The sequence below is a fragment of the Microcebus murinus genome, chromosome 4 (genome assembly GCF_040939455.1).
Source record: "Microcebus murinus isolate Inina chromosome 4, M.murinus_Inina_mat1.0, whole genome shotgun sequence".
NCBI classification, from domain to species: Eukaryota; Metazoa; Chordata; class Mammalia; order Primates; family Cheirogaleidae; genus Microcebus; species Microcebus murinus.
Window position 1 is genome coordinate 113,500,103 of NC_134107.1, and position 19,433 is coordinate 113,519,535.

The 19,433-nt window shown below is 38.8% G+C and overlaps 3 protein-coding genes across 14 annotated transcripts in view; 1 reads left to right on the forward strand and 2 right to left on the reverse strand.

Moving 5' to 3' along the window:
* The window catches only part of DDX25 (DEAD-box helicase 25), a 30,170-nt gene extending 23,998 nt beyond the window's left edge, over positions 1-6,172 (reverse strand). For 2 of the 7 annotated variants that reach the window (XM_012772355.3, XM_012772354.3), the window contains exons 1-4: positions 4,937-5,140; positions 4,247-4,313; positions 3,951-3,992; positions 3,298-3,433 (exon numbers count right to left, since the gene is read on the reverse strand). In XM_012772355.3, the coding sequence (XP_012627809.1) occupies positions 3,298-3,433; positions 3,951-3,992; positions 4,247-4,313; positions 4,937-4,999 (308 nt within the window). In that variant the 5' untranslated portion in view covers positions 5,000-5,140. Of the gene's footprint in view, positions 1-3,297; positions 3,434-3,915; positions 3,993-4,246; positions 4,314-4,936; positions 5,141-6,088 lie in introns of those variants that run through there. The other 5 variants (XM_012772356.3, XM_012772360.3, XM_012772366.3 and 2 more) reach the window with 5 other exon arrangements.
* On the forward strand, positions 5,141-15,212 carry PUS3 (pseudouridine synthase 3). Of its 3 annotated transcripts, none has more exons than XM_012772370.3 (4): positions 5,141-5,455; positions 12,228-12,648; positions 12,771-13,336; positions 14,112-15,212. In XM_012772370.3, the coding sequence occupies exons 2-4, from the start codon at positions 12,274-12,276 to the stop codon at positions 14,611-14,613; spliced, it is 1,443 nt and encodes a 480-aa protein (XP_012627824.2). In that variant the 5' UTR covers positions 5,141-5,455; positions 12,228-12,273; the 3' UTR covers positions 14,614-15,212. The 3 variants fall into 3 exon arrangements, with proteins under 3 accessions (XP_012627824.2, XP_012627823.2, XP_075858821.1); XM_012772369.3 differs by lacking the exon at positions 5,141-5,455 and adding an exon at positions 6,140-6,276; XM_076002706.1 differs by lacking the exons at positions 5,141-5,455; positions 12,228-12,648 and adding an exon at positions 6,182-6,276.
* Positions 8,013-19,422, reverse strand: HYLS1 (HYLS1 centriolar and ciliogenesis associated). Of its 4 annotated transcripts, none has more exons than XM_076002709.1 (5): positions 19,292-19,422; positions 16,707-16,758; positions 11,734-11,838; positions 10,571-10,665; positions 8,013-9,309 (listed from the first exon to the last, which is right to left on the reverse strand). In XM_076002709.1, the coding sequence occupies exon 5, from the start codon at positions 9,288-9,290 to the stop codon at positions 8,388-8,390; it is 903 nt and encodes a 300-aa protein (XP_075858824.1). In that variant the 5' UTR covers positions 9,291-9,309; positions 10,571-10,665; positions 11,734-11,838; positions 16,707-16,758; positions 19,292-19,422; the 3' UTR covers positions 8,013-8,387. The 4 variants fall into 4 exon arrangements, with proteins under 4 accessions (XP_075858824.1, XP_075858823.1, XP_075858822.1 ...); XM_076002708.1 differs by having other exon boundaries at positions 11,734-11,851; XM_076002707.1 differs by lacking the exon at positions 10,571-10,665.
* Between the last annotated feature and the right edge of the window lie 11 nt (positions 19,423-19,433).

The following is a 19,433-nucleotide window of genomic DNA, read 5'->3' on the forward strand; positions in this document are numbered from 1 at the left end:
TACTAGAAGTTTTAGCAAGAGCAATCAGACAAGAGAAAAATAAAGGGAAGCCAAACTGGAAAGGAAGAAGTCAAATTATCCTTGTTTGCAGGTGATACGATTTTTTATCCAGAGAAACCTAAAGACACCACAAAAAAACCTAGAACTGATAAACAAATTCAGCAAAATTGCAGGATACAAAATAAATATACAAAAATCAGTAGCATTTCTATATGTCAACAGCAAACAATCTGAAGAAGAAACTAAGAAAGTTATCCCACTTATAATAGCTACAAAATAAAATGCCTAAGAATAAACTTAACCAAGGAAGTGAAAGATTTCTACAATGAAAATTATAAAACATTGATGAAAGAAATTAAAGGGAACACCAATAAAGGAAAGATACTCCATGTTCATCGATTGGAAGAATCAATATTGTTAAAATGTCCATACTACCCAAAGCAATGTACAGATTCAATGCAATACTCATCAAAATACCAATGACTTCTTCATAGAAACAGAAAAAATAATCCTAAAATTTATATGGAACTACAAAAGACCCAAAATAGCAAAGCCATCCTGATCAAAAAGAACAAAACTGAAGGAATTACATTACCTGACTTCAAATTATACTACAGAGCTGTAGTAACCAAAACAGCATGGTACTGATATAAAAACAGACACATAGACCAATAAAACAGAATAGGAACCCAGAAATAAGTTCACACATACATAGTGAGCTTATCTTCAACAGTCACCAAGAACATACATTGGGGAAAAGACAGTCTATTCAATAAATGTTACTGGGAAAACTGGATATGTATATGCAAAGAATGAAACTAGGCCCTTATCTCTTGCCATATACAAAAATCAAATCAAAATGATTAAAGATTTAAAACTAAGACCTGAAACTATGAAACTACTAGAAGAAAACATTGCAGAAATGCTTCAGGACATTGGTTGGGGCAAGGGTTCTTGGGTAATACCCCCAAAGCACAATCAACCAAAGTAAAGTTGGACAAATGGATCACATCAAGGTAAAAAGCTTCTGCATGCCAAAGGAAACAATCAACAAAGTGAAGAGACAACACATAGAATGGGAGAAAATATTTGCAAACTACCTATCTGACAAGGGATTAATAATTAGAATATATAAGGAGTTCCAACAACTCAATAGGAAAAAAATCCAATAATCTGATTAAAAAATGAGCAAAAGATCTGAATAGACATTTCTCAAAAGAAGACGTACAAATTGTCAACATACAAATGCTCAACATCATTAGTCATCAGAGAAATGCAAATCAAAACTACAAGGAGATACCATCTCACCCCAGTTAAAAGGGCTTTTATCAAAAAGACAGGCAACAACGAATGCTGGTGAGAATGTGGAGAAGGGGGACCCTCGTACATTGTTGGTGAGAATGTAAATTAGTGTAACCATTATGGAGAACTGTATGTAGGTTCCTCAAAAAACTAAAAATAGAACTACCATATAACCCAGCAATCCCACTGCTGGGTATATATCCAAAAGAAAGGAAATCAGTATATTGGAAAGATATCTGCACTCCCATGTTTATTGTAGCACTATTCACAATAGTCAAGATTTGGAATAGATCTAAGTGTCCATCAACGGATGAATGGATAAAGAAATTGTGGTGCACATACACAATGGAATAGTATATAGCCATAGAAAGAATGAAATTCTTCCATTTACAACAACATGGATGGAACTGGAGAACATTTTTTTAAATGAAATAGGCCAAGCACAGAAAGACAAATTTCACATGTTCTCACTTATGTGGGAGGTAAATACTAAAACAATTGATTTCATGGACACAAAGAGTAGAATGATGGTTACCAGAGGCTGGGAAGGGTAGATGGGAATGGGGGATAAAGTGGGAATAGTTAATAGGTACAAAAATATAGATAGATAGAATTAACAATATTTGATAGCACAACAAAGTGACGATAGTCAACAGTAAGTTATGGTATACTTTAAAATAACTAAGAGTAGAATTGGAATGTTCCGAACACAAAGAAATGATAAACGCTTGGGGTGATAGATACCTGAATTACCCTGATTTGATTATTACGCATTGTATGCCTGTATCAAAACATCACACGTACCCTATAAATATATACAACTATTATGTACCCATAATTAATAAAAAAATTAAAAAAAGAAAAACATATCATTTGTACCTTAACTCTCAAACATACACAATAAGCTATGCTATAAGCCTAGGCTAAAGACAGTGGTAAAGGCCTAAAGTTGAACTTTCTGTTGAACAAAGCAAAAAAAAAAAAAAAAAAAATGAAAACTCATTTGAAAAAGGAATATATCAGTTTTCCAGGAGAGTTATATTTTCCACAAAAGCAAAAAACAAAGTGATACTTATTGTTTAGTTCTTTTTCATGAATGACACTGATGTTTTTAACAGTAATTTTAAGAGAAAACAAAATTTTATTTAGGTGATTCTTTTATCAGTTCTCCCTAGGAGCAGAAGATACATGATTACTTTGTCCTTCTAGGGCAGTATTTTTAAATCCATCTTTCCTGGGAGGTCTGAAGAAAAACGTTAGAATAGGGATAAAGCAAGTGAGCTGAACACTTCCACCTTTAATGACATGCACATTTGGATGTGCTTAATTGGGATTAATTGGTAGATGACTGGCAGACTGTTTTTAATCATAGGCAGGCTTCTACCATTTAGAAAATATCTGTGGCAGAGGAAGAAAAGACTAAAATAATGACAAAAACCCCCCAAAATGTCTGAGCACCAGTATTTTGGATTTTTACCCTTTTCATAAGTCAGTGTAAGTATCTTTTCTTTCTGTATAATACATTTCCTTAATGGCAATTGATAAATAGGGAATACAAATCCTTCAGGGAAAGTTATTCACTTTAATACCATATGAAACAAAATATAATTAGGAAAGTAACTGCTTGTAACTTATCTAAAGGAGTTGGGGGAGGATGTTTGGGTCATCAGTGCCCCTGTAACTGGTTCTGGTATGGACAGTGGCAATCTGGCTGTGCCTGGCTTAAGTATCCCCCTTACCACTGCAAGATTAAATATTTTACTATCAAAAATGTTCTCAGTTCTCTGAGCAAGTTGGGTATTCTGGTACTGTTCTTCCAGCTATATTTTGATTGCATGCAAAATGTACACACCTCATTTTCTTTTTTAAATTTTTATCCAGTTGGCATACACACCTTATTTTAATATTGAATTTTAGAAAACAAAGGAGATGGTTTTCATTACTAGCAGATGAGTGTGTTCTGTGCCATGTCCCATACATACTGAAAATACTTACAGCCGCAGTTCTTCAAACGTTTTCACTGAGTAAAGTGGGGAGCTGGGATCCTTCTGTAAAACTTCCACTCGGTGACTGGATTCTACCAATGACTGACGGATTAACTTGTTTAAGAGCGAATTAGCTGCCAAATCCACTAGGAAAGCAAAAATAAAAAAGGGTACATCAAGCTTCCTGTATGACATCAAATAAGATGCTCACCCATTCAGTGGTTGCATATCAAGCAACTACACCTATGCTCATCTTTCTTCTAAAAGGTTCTAGAAATAACAACATAGCACTGAGAATTCCTTCATCATGAGGATCTAGTTTCTTATGCTGGGTTGCTACAAAAACCTCTAACTTCAATCAGCCTAAGCCCATCTCCCTGAGACATAATTCCTCCCTGACAGCTGGAAATTCTTAACCCACTCCCTGCATATTCCAACTTCCTCTAAAGAAATATACCCACTCCTTAGTGGGTATATTTATATTAATATAAATTCAGAATAAATATAATTAATATTTATTCTTATATTTGCTATTCATAAAGAAAACAGAAGCAAAGACAGTCCTTTTCTAAATGAGATATGATTCACTCACACTGTAAAAATGATGATAAACTGAAACAGAACGTACCCTGTTTGGTACATGCAAATGAATTTATCTCCTACCTACATCTTCTTCATCCTCTTCTTCGGTGTTAACAGAACCATCTAAAAGGATGGAAGAGAAACAATTAATTTAAATGCTGAGCAGAAATAAAATACTATTCCATTTTTCCTTCCTGACTCTTCACTGTGTAAGGACAGGAAGAGTCATCTGCAGAGGAGTGGATAAATGACTGGCAAGGTAGCTGAGGGTCTCGAAGGTTAAATTAAGGGAGTCCAAGGTATTTCACTTCGCAAGGACAAGATAAAAGCAATGCTTTTTAATTGAGGCCGATCTGCTTTACCCTAACAGCACTCACCTACGTTTGGGACTGTAGTACTCTTAATACCCCGAAGGTTCTTCCGGGGGTGGATGGGGTTTGAAAACTATTGAAAGACACAAATTTCAACCAATATTAGGAAGCAAGCCATCAAGCAGCCCAGTGCTCCCCTACCACAGAAGCTGGAAGGGATTCAGGGAAGACCACCTGAGTACTGTTTCCTTTGTAGTATCAGGTATTAATGGAGTCCTTTCAGGAATAGGGCTCCTGTAGGAATTACCCTAAAATTGGAGACTTTCTGTAGTCCCTGTACATGAAGTTCCTCTTTATTAGGCCGCTAGTTTAAATGTGGGCAGTACTTAGGGGTCACAGCACCAACAAGGGGATGGCGGCTACGAAAGTGTTGACAGTAGATATAAGATTCAAGCGAGGAAAGGCTTAAGGGTCAATCTGGGAGAGCAGAAAACTGAGTCTAGCTGGGACTACCAGCTGGTTTCCCACCCTGGATTTCCAGGTGTCTTCATTTCGCCCTTTTAAACCAAAGGTCTTGTCCCTCTGGGGATCTCCTTTTCCGTGGCCCTCTTCCGAACTCTTCCCACCTCTCCAACACTGACACCCCCCTCCAAACGCTAGCTTGGCTCTCCCTCCCTCTCCTCCCCAGCACAGTGCCCTCTGGAACTCGGTGCTCAAGCCCCGCTCCTTCGCCCTCCCCGGCTCGGTGGCGGTTACGTGGCTGCTCAGCCGCTCGCTCCTCGCCGCCCCGGCGTCGCCTCCCCAAAGTAACGACGCCATAGCTGCGCTCGCGGTCCCGACACCGCACGTGTTTCCCTCCCGGCGCGTGGCAGTCCGGCCCCGCCCAGTGGCCAAAGGGCTCTCGCGGCCGCGGGCTCCGCCCTCAGAGGCACCAGGGCGAGGCGGGGGCGGGCCGGCGGGGGCGGGCCGGCGGGGCGGCGTCGCACTGGGCCGCGAGGTTTCGGTCCGGCAGCGCAGGCTTCGCGCCAGGCGTTGGAAACTGGGGACGCAGAGCTCTCGCCGTCAGCGTTTGCTGCCGCCGCGCTCTACGAGGCCACCACAGCGGGGACTGTGAGCAGCAGCGATCTGCGTACTGAGGCCGGAGCCCAGCCCCCGGCCCGCCCCGATCCGCTGGGAGGGGAGGCTGCACTCCCCACCCTGGAAATTTCCGCCTCCGCATTATAAGATGTAAGCGAGGTTAGCGAGTCGCTTATGAAAAGTGGAGAGACAAAATGGGTGAGTTTGATCTGACGAATGAGCTCAAACGCAAAGGTTGTGGCAAGGAAGCAGAGTTGTTCAAGTTCAAACTTCTGCTCCTGCCCGAGATGCCTGTGATGTGTCCACATGCCTGCTTATTTTAATTTTTATTCTGAGGTGTGGCCCCTTGTTAAAGCCATCCTGAGAAAACGGTTTTCCTCGCGGTACGACCTCTACCTCATACTTGCATTTGCACAATGACTGCTAAACTTGGACGAAAGAATCGCACTTTTTTTTTTCAATTTTCTAACTGGAACTTTGAGATTTGGGTCAGCATCTCTGGAATTGGGGGTAAAATTACAAAAATCCGCAAACGAAACTGCTGTTATGATCTCTCCGTGGTGCTGAAGCAACACTCCCAGGATTGTTCAGCCACTCTCAAGGCGCCTCAGTCGTTTGTTTTGAGGAATATTATCATATTCCTTTTTAGCTTTCACATTTGGAGTCTAACAAGAACCATTTTTGTCTCTCAATGATAACTTCTAATCTAGGTACAAAATCGGGCCAGGATCGTCAATCTGTTAGTTTTCCGATAAGAATAGCAGACATTTGAAAAATTGCTTCTATTATTTTAGTACAGCACCAGAATTTCTCCTTTTATTCTCATCGTACCTCGGGCCCCAAGTTCGCGGCGGCGGGACCAGGAAACGCCCGGGAGAGCGCCGCGCCGCGCCTGCGCGCTGAGTTTCCGGAACTGCGTTTGCCACAGCACGGCCTCATCCCGTGAGGCCTAGCGCGCGTGGAGGCTGTGCGGAGCGACGGCTTCCTGTCTCGCAGGGCGCGGGGTCGGCCGCCGGAAGGTAAGGGTGGGCTTTTGGGTTGTTGTTTTGGGTTCTGCAGAAGAACGGACAAATGGACACAGAGCTGAACGGCTGTCTTCTTTTTGCCCTCTTTTCCTTACTTTAATCTTTCCAGGAAAGCGCTGATGTATGGAAGTGAGACCTCGCTTTAAGACCATGTCTTTTTCTTTTATGCCGGTACTTCCTGGAGCTCCTGGCAGAGACTCCCAGCAGTACGGGGCTTCTTTAGTTCGATTCTGTAGTTTAGAGGGCCCTTGGACTGTGGCGGGAAAATCTGCCCTGACCCTGTTAGAATTTATTGCTCATAAATCTAAACGGTAGTGGAAGTCGTGCGTGCGATGGGAGGCAGGCAGTGGCGGCGATTTTCAAATCATCTTGGGGATTGCTTTACAGGCCACGAATACTGTTTCTGCTAGTCCACTGATTCCTGATCTTTATTTTTTAACTTCAAAAATATACTGAACGACTGGCGATGGCCGTTTTATACTTTATAGTAGAAGTTTAAGGCACACACGAATTCCATCTTTGTGGTCATTTGGCGGTCCCCTCTGAGGTGTTGTTTGGGAACTATTGCACTTCACACTGAGGTTATGGTGTGTTGGAGAAAACACTGTACTGAATGTTGGGCTCAAGTACTCCTTTTGCCATAAATCTGCCTTATGACCAGACTCACCCCCAGCCTAGTTCTTTAGTTAATAAGGTTAGGTAATCACTTGGAAACCTTTGATTTTGGTAATATTGGACTTTGAGATCCAGATAAAGGTAAATTATTGGAGTGGTTTGCTTGTAAAAATAATGTAATTTTTAACTTAAAAAACTGAGGTATAAATAAAAATTAACTTTAATCCCACTACCCAGAGTTGGAGTTTGATCTTCCCCTGTGCTGTGTGTACAGGAGTGTATGGCTGAGATCAGGCTGTGTAGTTCACAAGATATTTCACTTAATTTGCATTTTTCCTTGTTTCTCAAGATTCCCAAATATCTCTTTAAATAGTGGACAGTTTGCAGTTTCTACTTATTTGCAGTGAATATATCCTACATTTATCTTTGAGTCATTACTTCTTTTCCTGATAAATGCCTAGCAGAACTGAGTGAATTAATTACACAGCTTTAAATACTATAGAGAAAATATATTTTAGCAGATAAAACTGTCAACTTCCAGACTTCAGATGTAACTCATTGGATTAGAACTATCAAGAACAGATACATTCCACTGTAAGGTGAGCAGAATTAGTATTCAGATCTGTACCCAAACAGGCCAGATTCATTCTGGTATTTGTTTGCATCCATCTGATTTCAGATGTTAGTAGTTTGAAATTCTGTTGCAGAGTAGGAATAGCCAAGTGATAGACGTAATTCCTAAGAAAATCTCAGTAGCAAATTATAAAAAACATAATACTCCCAAAGTAAAAACTGGAAGGCAAAATATTAAAATTTTGAAACAAAACTTGGGTTAGAAACCTGTGTTGCATAGTAGTTTGGGAGCATCTATTAAAAAAGCATTTTACGCAACCACTGGATTTGCTATATTCTTTTAGTAGTGAGGGATAACTATGCTGTTACCTCTCCCCCATTCTTTAGGACTGTGTGTAAAGGGTAGGCTTTTGTTCCTTGTGGCTCATTATTTAGGTAGTGAGAGTACAATAGGCAGTGTGATTGGAAGTAGAATCATAGCCCAGGTTTGAGTTCATCTTACCGATGGTAGTATTTAATAAAATAAGATTCAAACTCACAAATTCCGAAAATTCTTTAATTGATAAGCTTAATGCCCAGCAACTTTAAAAACACAGCAACTCATATTTTGGTCAAAGATAAACAGGTTATAGAATAGAAATGGAACTTACTAATTGGACAAAACAGAAAGACCAGTCTGGTCTCTTTTTCTCTGCCATGATTTCTCTCACGATTGCTCGATTTGAGTGGTAATTTGGGAGTAAAGTGGTATCTGATGCCAATGTGATATATAGCTAGGAAAGACCAATAATGGGTGAGTGAAGTCCTTATTCTATAATGTTCCATGGGCTTGTCAAGTCAGTTTTTTCTATTCAGAAGAAGAGATAAAAAGAATGAAGTTATCCCAAACAGTCCTGGAAAGAGGGGTAGAAAAAGATTTAAGAAGGTGAAAGAGGGAAGGGAAGTTTGCTGGGCATGACACCATTTGCAAGGTCACAACGAACATCCCAACGGAGTGCAGATCTTTTCTTTTCAGTTGGTACTAGGTAATTGTTTGGAACATACACATGCTGAGGTTTGGATTGCGGTTCTGGTTGACAAAGCATCTGCTCTCGGACACCCCAGCGTAATTCCTTCCTATGATCTTCACCAGGTAACCGCATTAAGTCCCAATCCCGTTTATACTGAAAATATCGGGCTACCCGGTCTACCTTGCCCCGGTTTCGGCTTAACTGGTCCAGCCTTGGGAGAATAAAGGACTTGGGTCTGCTGGCAACCATCAGGTCTTGTTCATAAGCTGGAGGGCCCATTCCTTCTCTTCGTAAATAGTGAATAAGCTGATCTTGAGAAATTCCTTGGTATTCATGTGGTAGATTAAAACTTTGTGAACTATCAACTGGGGATTCCTTGTCTTCTTGGAACTGCATATTCATCAGCCTTTGTCTTAGGTCCCAGAGATCTGGATCACTTTCTGTACCAGATTCTGATTCACTGACAATGGACTCATCTGTCACTAATACTTCCCCGCCTGGCTTTCTACGCAGCACCTTTCTCTTCATCACTGGCTTTTGGAATCTTTGGGAGACCTCTGAGACTATTTCTGAAGTGACATTACTTTTTACATGTGGATATTGCAGTTGCACAGGAAGAGCAGATTGCTTCCCTGGGGTTACCGAAGCTTTACTGTAGGGATCATACTGGATAGATTGGGCTTCTCTCCTGACATCTCCCTCACCTTCCCCTGCACAGATATGGGTAAAGGCTGTAGCAGCTGCCAACATTCGGTCTTCTGGATCCATATTGGCCCATTTTTGCCCATCAGGTCCCATGAGTTCTTCCATTGCTTCCCCATAGGACCTTCTGCAAGAGATAACATTGGTCAGTTTTATTCCCAGGTCATGAATTGCTCATTTCCTTGTCTCCATTTTATAGCATTCAAATGGAGAAAGAATGGCTAAGTCAATCATAAATTCAATAATTATAATAGGAGAGATCAGTATAATGCAGTATCAGAACAGTTTGGAGGGGCAATAACTTAATTCTTAACCTGTTTTCATTTCCACTCTCTTACAGTTTCTACTGCCTTGCCACCTTTAGTAGCTCCTAGGATAGGACAGGCAAGTTCTGGTAGGCATATGAGACTACATTATATGGGATTATATGAGGCATACTGCTTAATGTACATTATGTAGCAGGTACATAGAGGGTGCCATTGTTCTGTGTACTTTACATTTATTCATGTAATCCTCACAGGTGTGGGATTACCTCCTTTTCACAGATGAATAACATGAGGCACAGAGAAGTTAAATAATTTGCCAAAGGTTACTCAGCTATTAAGTGGTGGAACTGGAATTCTAACTCAGGCAGTCTGGCTTCAGAATGAGTCCTTGCTTTTAATCAAGAATGATTTAATATAAAAAACTACTACAAAGGTGGTATTGTGCTCCCATACACACACACATTACATGTATACATATATATATATATATACTCCCTATGCTTAAGTAATTTTAACACATCTTCTGTTACAAGATAAATCTGTTCATTCTAGTACCCTTGTCATTGAAATAACTAAGTACCCAAGTCAACCAGCCCAATACCCAGTGCTAGTTTCCTGACTTGATCTAAGGTAGGATCTATTGCCCACTATTTCTTGTGTCGCTATTTTTCTTTTTAAACTAAAAAGCTAATACTTGCATTTAATAATTTTAAGCAAGGATTTTCCCTCCCCACAGGTTTCATTCTCAAAGGCAGTTTCTTATGATTTCTCTAGAAGTTTTTCACATTCACATGCATAAAGGAGCATAGAACACAAACTCTTCTGAACCTTAAAGATAACACCTTGCTGATCCAGCTATATCAGCACATGTAGACTTATTTCATTTTCTTTAAAGTTGCATAAAATTCCAATGTATGAATGTACCACAATTTATTCAACTATTCCTTTATTGATGTGATTTAGGTTTAGTACTATTTGTTAAAAATTAATGTTGCAATGAATATCATGTAAATTTTAAATATCCATGCAAGCATTTTTCTAGGTTAAATTTCTAGACATGGAATGGTTGGGTCAAAAGGTATGTGTGTATTCAATTTTGACAGCTGCTGGGAAAATGCTTACCTACAGTTGTACCAATAGTGTGTTAATAGAGCTTGTTTCTCTACTTCTTCTCCAGAGTGGTGTACTGTCAAACTTCCTAGTCTTTGCAGACAGTTCTGTGAAAAATAGTTCTAATACATATTTGCACTTATTTAAATTGAGTAAAATATTTATAAGCTTTTTACTTTTTATTTGAAATGCTTGGTCCTTGCCCATTTACCGCTCAGTTATTGGCCTTTTTCTTATTGATCTTTTCGTTAAAACTGATATATAGGCTGGGCACGGTGGCTCATGCCTGTAATCCTAGCACTCTGGGAGGCCGAGGCGGGCGGATTGCTTGAGGTCAGGAGTTCGAAACCAGCCTGAGCAAGAGCAAGACCCCATCTCTACTATAAATAGAAAGAAATTAATTGGCCAACTAATATATATAGAAAAAATTAGCCAGGCATGGTGGCGCATGCCTGTAGTCCCAGCTACTCAGAAGACTGAGGCAGCAGGATTACTTGAGCCCAGGAGTTTGAGGTTGCTGTGAGCTAGGCTGATGTCACGGCACTCACCCTAGCCTGGGCAACGAAGTGACACTGTGTCTCAAAAAAAAAAACAAAACTGATATATATTCTTGAAATACTTATATGTTAAGGAAGTTAGCCTTTTACCATCATTCATTTTTCTTCCCAGTTTACTTTTTTTTTTTTTTTTTGCTGGTAGAAATTTTGATTTTTAGGTAGTTACATTTTTTTGGTTTTCTGTTGTTTCTGAGTTTCTAGAGTGTTTTAATTAGAAATGCCATTCATACTCCAAGATTTAAAAGTTATTCCATGTTTTTTTCTAGTATTTTTATACTTTCATTTTTTACATTTAAACTTTTAATCTACATATCATAGACACAGAAACCCAAAGGGCAAAAACTGAATGGACTACCTAGACTTAGAATTTAGTTATAAAATAGATGGGGAGACGATCTTCTATAACTAAAGTAACCATCAGCTATAGATTATCTAGGACTGCCCCGATTTTAAGGATGTAGTCGTATAGTTGTCTTCAGATTACTGAAATTCACTAGGAATTTCAACAATGATATCTAAATTACATCAGACTGACTCTTGTAATTGTTAGATGTACAGAAATCTTTTATCAGACCATGCATTAAAGTTGGCTTTAAAAAGTCAGTGGTGTTTAATTACCTTTTTTCTGCCATTAAAACTGCTTAAAGTGAGAAAATATTGTCTCCAGGTTCTACTTCCAATGTGAAATGCTTTCTTCAATTCGGCTAGCTTCTATTGCACCACCTTTAAGACAGAACTAAATAATAGATGATAGAACATACAAGCTATTTATTTTATCTGAAATAATGGAAAGCAATGAAAACTCAGAGTAGACCATAATCTTATGATTAGAAAAACCTTAATCATCTTGGTTAATGAAGAGTAGAGAAATGAAATCTATAGATACGTTCCCCCAATTTTGACTACTTTAAAGAAACTTTAAGTATAATAGCTGAATTTTTTTTTCTTTTCCCCTGTGAATTGACCACATAGGATGGAAAAGAATAATATCTGTGGATGATCAATCCATGATAATTAAGCTAATGCTTGTACTCTGGGACAAACAAAAGTAATTCTTTGGGAATTAAATTAAATCTTGCACTAAAACTGTTGTATCCTTTTGCTCTTTTCAGTTAGGGTGGACCTATATGATTCCTTTATTCCTGGGGTTGTCATATCATGGCTGAAAATTACAGAGATGGAAACCAAACCAAGAGACTCCTAAAAAGAGTACAAGAACTGGAAAAGGAGGTACAGAGACTTAAAAAGGAACAGGCCAACACCAAGGACTCAAATGTTAGAGAAAATTCATCAGGAGGTGGAAAAGCTAAGCGTGCATTTGATTTCAGAGCTCATGGCCAAAGACATATAGCCCTAAAAATAGCCTATCTTGGCTGGGGATACCAGGGCTTTGCTAGTCAGGAAAACACAAATAATACCATTGAAGAGAAACTGTTTGAGGCTCTAACCAAGACTCGACTGGTAGAAAGCAGACAGACATCCAACTATCACCGATGTGGGCGAACAGACAAAGGTGTTAGTGCCTTTGGACAGGTAAGGCCCAGTAAGTATACTGTTTCTCAGAGCAAGCAATACCAGGATATCTTAGGTATAACATACGGCATACTAGGATTATTTGTATTTCTAAAATACAATATCTTTCTCTAATTCCACAGGTGATTTCTCTTGACCTTCGTTCTCAGTTTCCAAGGGGCAGGGATTCAGAGGATTTTTATTTAAAAGATGAAGCTAGTGATGCTGCAAAAGAGATCCGATATACCCACATTCTCAATCGGGTACTCCCTACAGACATCCGTATACTGGCCTGGGCCCCTGTAGAACCTAGCTTCAGTGCTAGGTTCAGCTGTCTTGAGCGGACTTACCGCTATTTTTTCCCTCTTGCTGATTTAGATATTGAAACCATGAATTATGCAGCTCAAAAGTATGTTGGCACCCATGATTTCAGGAACTTGTGTAAAATGGATGTAGCCAACGGAGTGATTAACTTTCAGAGGACTATTCTGTCTGCTCAAGTAAAGCTAGTGGGCCAGAGCCTGGGTGAGGAAAGATGGCAAGAACCTTTTCAGTTATGTCAATTTGAAGTGACTGGCCAGGCCTTCCTTTATCATCAAGTCCGCTGTATGATGGCTATCCTCTTTCTGATTGGCCAAAGAATGGAGAAGCCAGAGATTATTGATGAGCTGTTGAACATACAGAAAAATCCCCAGAAACCTCAATATAGGTAAGTTAAGAAACAAGATAGCAACCTTCCTCTCTCCCATGATTATATAAATAACTGTCACTCATTCTGCCTTCATAAAGCTTAATCTAACATGTGGAATGTTAAGAACATGTACATGTAGGAGTGAGCAATACCTTTTAATTTTTTGTTCTATCCCATTAGTAAGGAAACAGGTGTTTGGACCAGGCTTCTTAAGTAAAAGGACATTTATTTTCCACATGTTTGTTTCTGAATTCATGTTAAGCAAAATTATTGTTAGGTTCTGGTAAAATTAAAAAGGGCCATATTCATTATTAAATCTTGCTTATTTTGTATTACTGAGTAGTCATACCGTTGCACTCTGAATCTTTCATAATTTCCAGTTTTTGAAATGGTAGGAAAGGCAGAATAGTCAAGATTTGTCTTTTGAGAACAGGCTCAGGTCAGATAGATACCAGTAATTAATTCCTAACGTATGAAATACAGTTTTTCCTCATAGTATATAAAATTGAAATGCCACTAACAAATTTGGAAAATAGCTTCAAGTGGTATGATGAAGCCAAGTCAACTCACTCATGTCAATGGATCAAGTCAATCTATATTGCATTTTTAGCAATTATGACAAAGTTGTTAAAGGTTAGGGATGGTGGTATATTTTCTTAGCTGTTGTCAAGGATATTCTATATTGGGCCTTCCCCCTGCCCATTTCCCCTTAACCCAACTAACCCTCAGTTTAGGAATTGTTGGATGGCTGCTATATATTCTTATACTCTGTTTCTTCTCCCTCTTTCTCCAGTATGGCTGTAGAATTTCCTCTAGTCTTGTATGACTGTAAGTTTGAAAATATCGAGTGGATCTATGACCGGGAGGTTCAGGAGTTCAATGTTACCCACCTACAACAGCTATGGGCTAACTATGCTATCAAAACTCACATGTTGTATAGTATGCTACAAGGACTGGACTCTGTTGCAATACCTTGTGGAACAGGACCAAAGATGGATGGAATGATAGAATGGAGAAATGTTAAGCCCTCTGTCATAAAGCAGACCAGTGCCTTTGTAGAAGGAGTGAAAATGCGCACATATAAGCCCCTGATGGATCGTCCTAAATGCCAAGGATTGGAATCCCGGATCCAGCATTTTGTACATAGGGGACGCATCGAGCACCCACCTTTATTCCATGAAGAAGAAATAAAAGCCAAAAGGGACTGTAATGACACAATGGAGGAAGAGAATACTATTTTGGAGACACCAACAAAAAGGGTCTGTGTTGATACAAAAATAAAAAACATCACTTAACCATAAACAACTTACTAGGATCTAAGAACCAACAACCAACTAGTGGTAGGTAGGTAGAAAAGAAAAAAAAAAATACTGTAAGAAGTACTAGAAATTCAGATGATCAGCTAAGACTTTAAGGTCCTATTAAGGAAGATTTTGCTTTAACAAGAAAGAGTTCAAACGTTATCTCATCCTTGTCTAAAAGGATTAAGGGATGAAGGAAGCAAAAAGCAATTGTAAAATGGAGATGTACTTATTTATGTACACCTGGAAATCTGTGCCTTGTGTTCAAATTCATCAAAGTCTAATACTGCAAGTGTCTAATTCATTGTGCCGTTCTTTTTCAAAGCAAATGAGTTATTCAGTACTTATCTGAATTCTCATAAAGAGCTTCACACTAAGTGTCTTATTTTCTAAAGATTTAAAAATATTAATTTCAATCATTTAAGGATTGGAAAAATTGATTTAAGTGGCAGGCATGATGCTAGCTTGAAGTTACCTAACCAAATAAGACACAGAACGTTTCCTTATGAAGCATATAAACCTAGTGCAGAGGTTGGTAAATGTTTTCTGTGAAGGAATAAAGAGTAAATATTTTAGGCTCTGTGAATCACAAATGGTCTCTGTTGCATATTGTTTTTAAAACCCTTTACAAATGTAAAAGAACATTCTTAGCTTGTTAGGCCATGGTGTTTGCCTACCCCTGGTCTAGTAGTTTAAGGAAAGTGCTTATAAAGAGGAGATATTCAAGCTAAATCTTGCAGAACAAATGGGAGCCAGTTAAAGTGAGGATTAAGAATTACAGCTGTGTGTCTAAGACAGAAGATGCAGTTTGTGTACAGGGTTAGAAATTATAGCATATGCATTCATTCAGGCAACTTCAGTATGGTTTCAGAGGGATGAGAGCATAGTTTAAAAAGGTAAGCAAGGGTTGGTCATGTCTGTAGAGCCTTGTAGGCCTTCCTTAAAAGCTTAGATTTTAATTTGAGGGGCCACTGAAAGAAACTTAAGTGCTAGGTACAATTGTGTAGCAAAATTATTGCTCTGGGTATACTGTGGCTTGGAAGAGGGAAAGAATGAAGGCAGTGGGACCAATTAGGAGGCTGTAGCAATAATCAAGGCAATTGATGATAATGGCCTAGAACAGATTTTGTAGTAAGGGAAATGGAGAGAAGTAGACGAATTTCAAATTAAGGAAGCACAAACAACAGGACTGTGGGTAAGTGTGCCATTCATAAGTAGGGAGGCTTTCAGGATAACTCCTAGATTTCAGATCAGAGCAAATGAGTGGCTGGTAGTACTACACACTGGGATAGGAAAATGAGGGGTTTTGCTTGTTCTCCAGGCAAAGTTAATAAGTAACCCTTAAAATATTACTTATATTTATTCAAGAAAGCAAATAACACATTATCTTTTGTAACAGTAAAAATAAACCCAAAGCAAATGAAGTCAGACATTCTGCCTCAATAATAATTTTCATTACTGCAGTGTTATCCCACATTTATAATTCTGCCATGTTTAAGAGATCAAAGTTCTACCTACCAACCAGTAATTAGTTTGTTCCTACCTATGTTCAAGATTCCAGATACACAAATACGGTTTCTATCCTCAAGCTCATAGTTTAAATACAACTAACACATAGGACAATTAGAAACATTACTAATATATAAATATAAGCTGATGCTGTAAAAGTGCTATAGAAGCTCTGTAGGCGGTAGACCACAGAAACAAGACTTTGCTGAGAGTTCCAGGTTTAGAAAGTAAAATAGCATTCAAAAACAGTGGTGACCTTGTGGTATATTGAAGAGTAAGGAAGCAAATAATAATAGCTTTTGCATCCCAGAAGAGAGGAAACCAGAAAATATCCCCATTTTAGATATGGGTAAATAGTGGTACAAAATTAAAATTTATTCAAAATAGCCAACTGTCTATGATCCGGGTCTTCTGGATTTTGAATCACTGTTACTGCTTTTTGGAATCTATCCAACAAACACTTCATAATGCCCTGAGTTTTCTTAAAATGTGATTACTCTGTCCTTTAATTGTGATGTAACGATCCTCTACTTAAATATGTAAGTACAAACCAAAGTTATTTTTTTTCAATTTCTTACCTTATTTCAATGTGCCTTGAGTGGCGTTAGCATTAAGAGTTTAAAAAAAAACCTAGAAAATAAGAACAGAGTTTGAGAAATCATTCCTTCTTTTTTAAAAAATCAACTCTAAAGCAATATGTGGAAAAAGAACTAAAAGGCATAGGAGATTCTGGAGAAGCGAAGGAGTTAAAGCAGGGGTCGGTCCTCAAACTTTTTAAACGGGGCCAGTTCACTGTCCCTCAGACAGTTGGAGGGCTGGACTATAGTTTAAAAAAAACTATGAACAAATTCCTATGCACACTGCACATATCTTATTTTGAATTAAAAAAACAAACAGGCAAAAACACCTGCATGTGGCCCGCGAGCTGTAGTTGAGGATGCCTAAGTTAAAGGATCATGGTTTCAGATCTTAAGTAAATCCATTCAGGATTGATTTATACTATCAGATCTAGGAGAGTAAGAATTTAGTGACTTCATTTTTGGTAGTTACCATAGAAAAAGTCAAGACAGTCATCATAGGTGGAGCAAAAAAAGCCCAAATGTAACTTTGTAAAATTATTTGCTGAGGTAGTGTTTGTACAAATTCAAAAGTCCCATGGGAGGAAATAAATGTTAGAAGAAAGTAAAATAGGGCTTGGATCTTACTTTTTCCATTTTAAAGATGGAATTATTTCAATTGTGAATTTAAATGAGATTATGCATATGTATAAAAAAATAATACTGCTTTGTGGAACTCTATCTGGGCTTGGAAGATTTTTGACACTAAAGCCAAACAAGTTTTTTTAATGGTATCTGTGCTATCCTATACAGTGATTAATATATTATTTCCTTTGCATTTAAATTATGTCACACTCCCATTTCTTTCTTTCCTTGAACATGTAAAGATGATGTTTGCAAACAGTAAAATAAAAAGGCAACTGTCTTCTTTTTCTAATACAAAGAACTGTCCATTCTCTTTACTTAGAGGGAAACTTTCACATAGCAGCTAAACAACTTGTCTTTTTGTAGATAAATACAGATAATATTGGACAAGATACGCAACAATATCTTCTCTTCAAAAATCTTAAGTGACTCAGTGTCCTAGGTTTAGCTTGTTAAAATTGAAAGGATTAAAATTGAGGGTAGAAGGGGGTGGATTTTAAATTTGCATAGGGGGCTTGGTCAGTAGTTAGATTCCAACCATTATAGAGAGGCTATTGCAGAGTTACAACAAATTTCTCTACCTCTTTTGAGGTAAGCTTGCAGCTTCTTAAAGAATTGCAGTGTTAAAACAGAGCAGCCTATCATAAAGGCAAATAACACTAAAACCAAGGTTAAAGAGACAACTGGGAGAAATACTTGTAACAAGTTTTAAAATGACTAATTCTAATTCCTCTTAGAAAGCTATTAAAAAATACACACATCAGTAAATAGTGAAATGACAGATGATTTACCAAAGAAATAATAATAAACAGAAAACATTTAATCTCATTAATAATGCAAATAACATTAAGATATCCTTTTAGATTGGTAAGATTTTTCAATAGCCAGTGGTGGTGAGGGTGGGAAGAGATAAGCATCCTTACACTGAGTTGGCGGTAATCAATTTTTCCAGAGGGCAATTTGGCATTATGAATCAAAATTTAAATTGTGCCATACTTTCCAAGTCATAATCCACTCCTAGGAATTTATTCTAAGGAGATAACATTGGACAAGAATGCAGGCATGTGTATGTACAAGTGACCACTACCACACTATTTTGACCATTAAATTGCAAACATATACATCAGTAGGGAATGGTTAAATAATGTGGTACAATACAGCCATAGCAAAAAAAAATCATGCATCCATTAAAAATGGTAATGCATATCTATATTTGGCATAAAAATGTGTTCCCAATATATTACCGACTGCATAAGGCATAATCTGCTTTTTAACTGATATATTTAACATGCTTTATTATATTCCCAATATACAACTATATTAAACATACTTTATAATCATGTAAAAATAATGTACATATTCCTGATGAATATACCTTAAGTAAACCCAAATGTGAACAGTGTTTTGATAGTACTGTGAGTGATAGTACTTTTGATAGTACTGTGGGTAGAATTACGTTTGCATTCTTGTCCAATTTGTCTTTTTGCCCTCTAGAAAAACTGATTACCGCCAACAAAGAGTGTGCAAGGGTGTTTATTTCTTCACGCTTTCATCAGTACTGGATACTGAAAAATCTTAACATTCTAAAAGGCCATTTTAATGTTTTCATTTGCATTATTAATAAGATGGTATAATCTTAATAACAAAAATAAGGCTTATTTTTATTTGGGGTAGGCAAACACCCTGCATGGTTATACCCACAAAAGGTGTAACTTTCCTTTCCCGGGAACAACAGAGCACAGTCTCACCGCCCAAGCGGGGCCTCGGCTGCCTCCCTGGGCACCTGCCCGGCCTCCGCGGGCGGCCCGCGCACGGCACCCTGCAGCTCACACGGCCCGCCCCAAACCCAGGAGAGCCCCCGCGCCGCGCTATTCCAGCGGGGACGGGACCACTGGCTCCCGCAGTAGTGGACGGGCAGCCCCAGGCGTCCGCCCCGCCGCCCCACCCTTCACCCAGCTCACCAGCCGAGCCGAGGTCCACTCGCCGCCCCGAGTCCCACCCGGCTGCTAGCAGAGCACCAGCAGCGTCGGTTGAGGTCCCGCAGTTTGCGCAGGCGCACAGGCTGCCAACACGCCCACCTCGCCGTTAACCGTCTGCCCTCCG